This window comes from Zingiber officinale, chromosome 7B (assembly GCF_018446385.1).
Source record: "Zingiber officinale cultivar Zhangliang chromosome 7B, Zo_v1.1, whole genome shotgun sequence".
NCBI lineage: Eukaryota > Viridiplantae > Streptophyta > Magnoliopsida > Zingiberales > Zingiberaceae > Zingiber > Zingiber officinale.
This window is the reverse complement of record NC_055999.1, coordinates 96167824-96177117: the sequence shown is the minus strand read 5'-3', so window position 1 is coordinate 96177117 and position 9294 is coordinate 96167824. Positions and strand designations below refer to the sequence as shown.

The window sequence follows — 9294 nt, the reverse complement described above, 5'->3', positions numbered from 1 at the left end:
GAAATTTCTCAAGATTTTTCGAACCTCAAAACTATTTTTAAGTATTTTTTAAGAAAAATTTATCTTTCAATAGTAAATAATTTATTACTTCTTAAATAGATTTTATTATTTCCATGAAAATTTTATTACTACTTTGGATATATATGCTTAAACTCTATAAAAATTCTCAGAATTTTTCAACAAATAAAATAATTTTTAAAATTATTTTTGTTAAAAATTATTTTTTAATCATAAAAATCAGAATTTCGAGAATAAATTTCAAATATCTTTTAAAAAGTGTTAGTTACTATTCGAGTATTCCTTAGACTTTAATTTTAATTTAATTCAGCAAAATCCCTATTTTTAATATGATTAAAGAGGGAGAGTTAGAAGTTAAATTTAAGGAGGAGGTACATTTTTTCAAAATATTACATAACTAATGTTTTAAAACTTGCATATTTATTTTGTCTTGTTTTACCCTAATTTAACTTGGGTTGATTCACATTAAAAAGGAAGAGATTGTAAGTACCCCGTAGAGATTTTAATGTGATCAACCAAGTCAAGTTAGATCCTGTTATGGTTTGATCCTTGTGTTTAAGTGTGCAGGAACTTAGGAGCACAAGAAGTCGAGCGAAAGACGCAGCTAGCGAGAAGGATGACATGGAAGAGAGCCAACAGGTTCGGCGCGTCCGAGGGACGAGATGCTACTGAAGAGTACGTTAGCGGACTAGAAGGAGGCGCGCGGTGTTTTCGAGGGATGAGAAGCCGCAGCGGAAGGTTGCTCGAGAACGGGGAAAATGGGTTCGGGTGAGCCCTATTCCGGATAGTCGAAATCACCCAAACGAGCGGAGCCAGAGCGAGAGCCTGGACAAAAAAGTCAACAGAACTGTTGACTTTGGTCCAACACCGGCTAGCGCCCTGGTCGAGCTAGTTCAGCCCGGTCCGGGCACCTAGCGCCCGAACCAGAAAACTTATCAAAATCCAAGCTGTCACGATCCGTTGTACTGTGGATAAAATTTTATCTACCCCCAGGCGCTCTAGACCCTTCCAGGCGCTCGGATCAGCGCTATAAATACAACCATAATTTCAGTATTTGAACAACAATACTTGTAAACAAATTCTCTTTCTGTTCTACTACTTTTGTGAGATGTCAGCGTTGTAAAGAGACTACTCCATCCAAAAGAGATTTTAGTGAACTTCATTTGTCTAAGATTATCAATCCTCTTATTACAAACCTAGTAAACTCTCTTGCCTCTATTTTTAATTTGTGCATTTACTTTTTGTTATCATACAAATGCTTGTCTAACTTAGTCCGAAGATCAAGAAAGGGTATTCGTGCCTTTTTAGGGTTATTCACCCCCTCTAGCCGACCGCCAAGGTTCTAACAAATTTTTTTTTGTTCAGGCGCCTAGACTAGCTCAAAGCACCCGGACCACCTGGGTGCCCGGCAGTTGCTTGGGTGAAGCTGGTCCAGGCGCTCGGACTAGGTTCGGGTGCCCTGATCCCTTCCGGGTGCCCGGACACCCTTTTTCAGCATTTTCTTCCCTGCAAAAAAGGGTTAATCTAGACAACAATAAATAAGTTTATCCTATAAAATTAAGTTAACACGATACATTAGGATAGTAGTAGTAATTAGATCTTGTCTCCCCGAGACCAGGATCTTGTCAAGGTCTTAGCTTAGGTTTCCCAAATGGACCTAAGCTGGACCGAAGCTTATAGTTCCCTCAACCGGTAATGCGCCTTCACTGGATCTCTCATTCAGTTGCTTACCTCCACTTACCAACTGCAAACCTAAGGTCCCTTGATCCACTAGGACTTCCTGCCAAATTTCAATCAATCTGGACTTCCTCCTACCAGATCTCAACTGATCTAGACTTCGTGCCAACTATCAACCTAGCTAGACTTCTTGCTAGATCTCAACTAATCTAAACTTTGTGTCGGCTATCAACTTAGCTGGACTTTCGTCTGGTGTTATGATCTTCTAGACCCATCATGTCCTGCACACTTGGTAAAGAGTTTAGACAAACAACACATCTAACTTTAACATATTTGTCATATATCAAAACTTAATTATCAGTATAACCTGCACCAACAGTATGTTCATTATCAACTCGCAACCTAACGTTTGCGAGATTGCTCACCCAAATAATTTGATTGAGAGCTCAATTTCCAAAGTATTCTATCAAGAAAATAAGTCTTGATAATGTTGGCGAATTTACATCCAAAGTATTTAACGACTATTGTATGTCTATTGGAATAATTGTTGAACATCCTGTTGCTTATGTTCATACACAAAAATGGTTTAGCTGAGTCATCTATCAAACACCTCCAATTAATAGCTAGACCATTGGTTATGAGAACTAAGCTCCCTATATCCATTTGGGGGCATGCTATTTTGCATGCAGCAACAGTTATACTTATTAGACCTACCAATTATCATATATTCTCCCCTTTACAATTGACTTTTGGTCATGAGCCTAATATATCACATTTGAGAATATTTGGGCATGCATTATATGTGCCAATTATGCCACTACAACGCACTAAAATGGGACCCAAAGAAAATTGGGAATATATGTTGGATATGATTATCCTTTAATTATAAGATATTTGGAACCAATAACGAGAGATGTTTTTACGATGCGATTTGCTGACTATAATTTTAATGAAACAATTTTTCTAAAGCTATGGGGAGAAAATAAAGAGTTTCCCAAAGAAGTCACATGACATGCATCATTATTGTAATTTGATCCTCATACAAATCAATGTGAATTTGAAGTTCAAAGAATAATACATTTGTAAAATATTGCAAATCAATTGTTTGATGCATTTACTGACTTGAAGAGAGTGATTAAGTCACATATACCGGCTATTAATGCTCCGTCTCATATTGATGTACCAATTGAACAACTAATTAATGAGACTACTACTCGCCTGAAGCGTGATAGACCAATCAGTTCTAAAGATAAAAATCCTCGAAAAATAAAAGGAACAACTAATCAAGATGTTCATTTTGAAGCGCCTAGGTCTCCTGTAGAGACGACTGACATAACTATTGATAAAACTTCAGAAGAGGTCCAGATACTTGAAAATAATGAAGAGATCTCAATAAATTATGTCAAGACAGGGAAGAAATTGAATCGATCAACATTAGTTATCGACAATAAATTTGCATACAGTGTAGCGCTTGAAATTGTTTATAAAAATGATGATCAAGAACCTAAATCTATTGAGCAACGTCGTAGTATGCATGATTTGCCAAAATGGAAAGATGCAATTCAAGAGGAATTAAATTTACTTGCAAAACATGAGGTTTTGGGACTTGTAGTCTAAACACCAAAAGGTGTAACCCCTGTAGGGTACAAATGGGTTTTTGTACGAAAGTGAAGTGAGAAAAATGAAATCATAAGATATAAAGCTCGTTTAGTGGCACAAGATTTTTCTCAAAAACCTGGCATTGATTATGAAGAAACAATTCCCCTGTAGTGGTTGCAATCACATTTTGATATCTCCTTTGTATGACAACACAATAAAAGCTTGAAATGCGTTTGATGGATGTATTAACAGCTTATTTGTATGGATAACTTGATAATGATATTTATATGAAAATCCCTGAAGGACTCACGATGTCAGAAGCATCAAGTTTAAATTTTAAAAATATTTATTCCATTAAATTACAAAGATCTTTATGTGGATTAAAATAATCTTAACATATGTGGTATAAACGTCTAAATGATTATTTGGTGCAACATAAATATCAAAATGATCCAATATATCTATGTGTTTTTATAAAAAGGATGAACTAAAATTTATCATTATTTCTGTATATGTTAATGATTTGAATATCATTGGAAGTCCTGAAGAACTTATACATACAGTTGATATCTTGAAAAGAGAATTCGAGATGAAAGATTTAGGAAAAATGAAGTTTTGTATTCGATTACAAATCGAACATTTTACAAATGGAATTTTTATCCATCAATCAACTTATACACTAAAGGTTCTAAAACGATTTTATATGGATGAAGCTAATCCATTAAGTTCCCCGATAGTTGTTTGACCACTTGATGTGAACAAAGATACTTTTCGACCTAGTGAAAGTGATGAAGAATTGTTTGGTCCTGAAGTACCGTATTTAAGTGTCATTGGTGTATTAATGTATCTTGCTAATAATACAAGACCAGATATAGCATTTGCTATAAATTTATTAGCAAGATATAGTTTTTCTCCAACATGTAGACATTGGAATGGAATTAAATATATATTTAGATATCTTCAAGGTACTATCGATTTGGGTTTATTTTATTCTAATATGTCTACTTCAAAATTAATTGGTTATACAGATGTAGGATATTTATCTGATCCACATAAAGGTCGATCTCAGACTGATTATTTATTTACATATGGTGGAACAACCATATCTTGGAGATCCATCAAACAAACCATAGCCGCTACATCATTGAATCATTCAGAAATACTTGCAATACATGAAACAAGTCGGGAATGTGTTTGGTTGAGATTAATGATTCAACATATTAAGGAAAAAATATGGTTTAACTATTAACAAGAAAATTCCAACAATATTATATGAAGACAATGCAACATGTATAGCTCAATTAAAGGAATGATACATCAAAGGGGTAGAATTAAACATACTTTACCAAAGTTCTTCTTCACTCAAAATCTACAAAAGAATGGTGATATTAAAGTTTAACATATTCGCTCTAGCGATAATTTGGTAGATTTATTTACTAAAGCATTATCTATAACAACGTTTAAGAAATTAATACATGGTATTAAAATGTGGTCGTACAAAGATCTCATATGATATTTCAAATAGAGGGAGTATATTTTCACTATACCATATTATGTTGTCCGATAAATTTATAGTGACATAGTTACGAAATGACATACTCTTTTTCTTAACTAGGTTTTTTTCCCCGTCAGGTTTTTTCTAGTAAGATTTTAATGAGGTGAATTTCTTAATTATGAACATTCAACAAAGATTGTTGTAAAATAATATATATGGATGCCCATGACCCCAATACTTTATCAACTCTCTTATCTTCCTAATCCACCATCTCTAGATAACCCCTTAAGTTATGTAAATTTATGAGGAATTTCAAGATAATTATATACCTATAAATACATAATTGTTTATATAATTTCACAACAATTTTAATTTTATGTAAAATTAGAAAATGAAAAGAAAAAACAATCCAAAAGAGCATAAACCCTCAGTGTACCACGCGACGCGTGTGGGTCGCTTCATCGTTTTCCGTCGCAGCTGCTTCGCTCTTCCGATTTCTAGGGTTGCTCCTCCATTGCCAAGTTACTGCTCCAACGCTTTTGATTCCTTATCTTCGTCTTTCGCTCTTTCACTGTCGTTGGAATCTGGTTCGTGATATGGAGCTTGAATAAACGATGCCGATTTCTTTTTGTATTTTGTTTAGTGGTTATAGGACGGTGCGGAAAGTTTGTGTTCGTGCAAGCCACAAATTAGACGAAATGGTTAATTTTATCGACTCCTCGTAATTGCGGTTCTCGTGGCACTGCTTGCATTTGAAGTTCATTTACTTTTGAAGCTCTTTTATCATCTCTTGTTCTAATGTAAAATTACGGAGATATGGTTATGTGAAATAGAAGGACAACATCGAGTATTAGATCACTTTTTCCCAGCAATTTAGCTTTAAGAAATAAACAACTGGAGAGAGTAGAAACGTGAGAGTGATTAGTGGTTGTATGCGTAGTCAAGATTTTTACTTCATTGACGTATTTGTGGGGCGCAATAGTATAACTCAGATGAATAATGCATTTACTCGAGGAAGATAGTCTCAGGGTAGCAATTTAGTGGATGTTTTTCCTTGATTAGTAAACTAATGTAAACCACACATGCTGTTGGCGAAGAATGTAACAAATATTTACAGAATTTCAGTGAGCAAAGAATTTCTTATTGAATAGTTTACTAGCCCGAGAACAGTGACTGAAGCATGGAACGGAAGAATATAGTAGGGCCCTATGTCAATATGCATATTGATATACATTCCAAGTGAGCTTCAAAGCACAGAATAAGAGGGTGTTGTTCTAGTATGGGAGTAGGTGGTTTACCTCTTAGTTATGCTTCTTATCTTTTCTGATATTATTCAATGCATGATTGTATATGATTATTTATCCATGTTTGTGCACATGAGAATACCACATTGTTTGTTAACTTTATTTTGGGCATCCTCAATCTGTACTTGAAGGCTTTAACACAACACCTTTTTTATCAATTTTTTCGTGTGAAATTCTGTTTGTCAATCTTCAAAAATTTAGCAAAGTATTCTAAACAACTCCTTGAATCATATTTAATGAGGGTAGAAATGTAGAATACTTGAATCTAATGAACTCGCTGCTGTACATCGAAATAAATGCACCTGTTTGTTACCATTTCATTTGAAACATTAATGATTCATGTTAACTTGCACCATAGAAAAAACTCATTTATAGTACAATAGACAGATATCAGTAGATTTGAACTGTGAAATTCAATTGCACTTCATCATACGTTCTTGTCCTGTAGCTGAAGGGTGTTAAACAGTAGGTTTATGTTTTCTTTAGCATCAGGTTCCTTGCGAGCCACATTCATTCATCCTTTTGTTTTCTGGAGCAGCAGATTCCCTGTGAACCACATTCTTGTGAACTGAATGATATTTATCATTCTTTACTAGGGTATTTTAGCAATGTCTTTACCTATGATTTCTCTGTAGATGCTGCTTAGTTCTAAATTTGACATTAAGGATATTTTATAAAAGTGCAGGATTATGTGATAATTCCAGGCCTCACATCCATTTGGTTTGTTAGATTTGTTTAATAAATGCAGTGCAGTTCTGATAGTGAGATGGATAGACTGCCAGATTCATATACAACTGTACCCATTTCTTCTACTCTTGATGACCTTGATGTAGTACCGCATCCTCATCGCCTCGAAAGAGAATTTGCAAAAGAAAATATACGAAGAGAACCAGGTGCAAATGAACATGAAACTCATGGGCTATGTGAAGGAAAAATAACCTATGAATTAGCGCTGGAGAGAGAGTTAGAATATCGGAAAAGATTGAAAGATGCTGGCTTGCAAACTTTTGCTACTAATAGAGTACCCCCTACACCTCCTCAAGTAAGAGCTGTTACCAATTTTACGAGCATGAAGGTTCATTACTTATGTCTATTTCTCTTTTCTTGGTTGATTTTTTTTTTCTAATTTAAATTCCTTCATCGAATGAAAGTATGTTACTATAAAGCATAGATGCACTGCTTATCTACTGATTCTCTAAAATTCATTTATATGCGGACCTGTAATAGATTTGCCTTATTTTATGGGTGAGTTGCACTATATTTGTAAACGTATCAACAATATGGCATGCTTCTGCCTCAAAGTCAAAGTCGTAGGGAGTCAATACTATGTCATAACTAAAGTGCAATAGCTTATCCCACTGAGTTTTGTGGGTCAAAAGCTTATATCCTGATTTTCCTTTTACTTATTTATTTATTTTCATTTTAAGTACTAATTAATTTGAATATCATGAGGTGTATGATCCACTTCTTCATGCTCTTGCTATTAAGATACTAAGAAGTAATGTCTAGATGTTATTAGAAGGGACACGCTGCTCTCAAAATAAAACAAGGCCAAAAAGGACTGCTAAGTTCAGTTACTCCGACATGAAAATTATCAGCAACATCTAGTTGGAAATAAAATATGCAACACTTTTCTTACCTGTATCATGTCTTATGAGCTCCTTGGAACCAAATGCCATCTTGAGCTCAAGTTCCATCTTCTACATCTCAGATTCCATCTACAACTTTCAAATAGAGGGATCAACACTAGTTAACTTATCATAGTTTATACCTACATATTTTATCAATGTCATGTAAGAAACCTCTAACTTGGAATTACACATTTTGAAATCTTTTATTCGTGATCTGCTAAATCATCCGAAGTATCTGGAGATTAGAAATATGAAAGAAGAATCAGATACTCTCATTTCTGTCTCTTGAATTATTTGCAGTGGAAAAAAAATGTGAAATGTCTTATATATTATGTTTCCTTTTGGAGTTATTAGATTAATCTCAAAACAAGTCACGCTAGAGAAAGCTTGGTCAATGAATATCTGAATTTGTATATACACAAATCTGAATGCATATGCTAGTTGGCAAACATTATCTGAAATTTTCAAAAATTCAATTGTATCTTGAAATTTTAATTTTATTTCGTGTATCTCATCTTTCAGATTCACCTTATAATTTACCATCTGCCCAAAATGAGTGATTGATTCATTCCTCTTTCTAATCCTCTCTTTTTCCTCATTATAGAAGTTGCCTCTAGAGCATAATCTTAAGCGGAAAGTAATTTCTGGAGTCCACACAGAATCAGTGCCTACTGGTAGTCATTCTCCCCGACCACCACTCCAAGATTGGCAAGTTGAATCGCGGAAATTGCATTCACAACAACCTCTTACCAAGCGACTAAATTGTTATAGAACCTTAACACAACATTCTCCTCAGCAGTTGAATTGCAGCCAACCTCCAGACCAGATGTTCAAGCATAGGCCACATCTCCAACATCAGCATGGGTGTCAACCACCTCTACACAGAAATCTGGCTCGACAGATCAATTGGCCTCGACAAAGCAATCAACCAGCTGTAAACAACCAGGGGAAGTTCTATAGGTGCAATCTTTGCCAGATGAATTTTGATACTTCTTCCAAACTTCACCTGCACTATCAGACTAAAGAGCACAATGCGAGGCACAAGTTTACAAATATCAATGTTCCAAATGGAAGCACGGTGGTGTGGTGTGAAGAGTGCCGCGTACCATGTATGAATGAAACATTATTAGCTCAGCATCGTGCTGGAAAGAAGCATGCTGCTTGTCTTCGTTTGCTAGCACAAAGTGCTACTTCCACAGCAGCCGGCGCTGGTCAACCTCCCAGAATTTGAAGATATGGAACCAAAATGCAAGTATGGTGGCATAAAAAAACTTTTTGGTTCTTCAGCTTGATATCCTTTTCCCTTCTTATCTAGCAATATGCATAGCTATTTGGTTTTCATAATGAAGATTTAATGCTATTAGCTTTTGGTTTAACCACTAACTTGGTCCCCAAGTTCATGTCCTATTAAAGAGTCAGTCGATGGATGCTTGAGTACTTGAGTTCATTCTGTTCATGTTTTAGAGACCTGAGACATGTCAAACATGATACACTTACATTGCATCCCATATATAGCTGCTCCTTATATTCATGTCAATAATTTCAGCTTTATTTAAAATAATTATAATTT

General features: G+C 34.9%; 1 protein-coding gene across 1 annotated transcript; it reads left to right on the top strand.

The window, feature by feature from the left end:
• The first annotated feature begins 5201 nt into the window (after positions 1-5201).
• Positions 5202-9232, top strand: LOC122006405. Its single transcript, XM_042561900.1, has 3 exons — positions 5202-5376; positions 6842-7135; positions 8329-9232. The coding sequence occupies exons 2-3, from the start codon at positions 6860-6862 to the stop codon at positions 8953-8955; spliced, it is 903 nt and encodes a 300-aa protein (XP_042417834.1). The 5' UTR covers positions 5202-5376; positions 6842-6859; the 3' UTR covers positions 8956-9232.
• The last annotated feature ends 62 nt before the right edge of the window (positions 9233-9294 follow it).

Excerpts from the sequence above, each read along its gene's own strand:
- LOC122006405 (XM_042561900.1), top strand. The coding sequence starts at position 6,860 with ATGGATAGACTGCCAGATTCATATACAACTGTACCCATTTCTTCTACT. Across the intron at positions 7,136-8,328 it reads TACCCCCTACACCTCCTCAA|AAGTTGCCTCTAGAGCATAA; the intron begins GTAAGAGCTGTT and ends TCCTCATTATAG.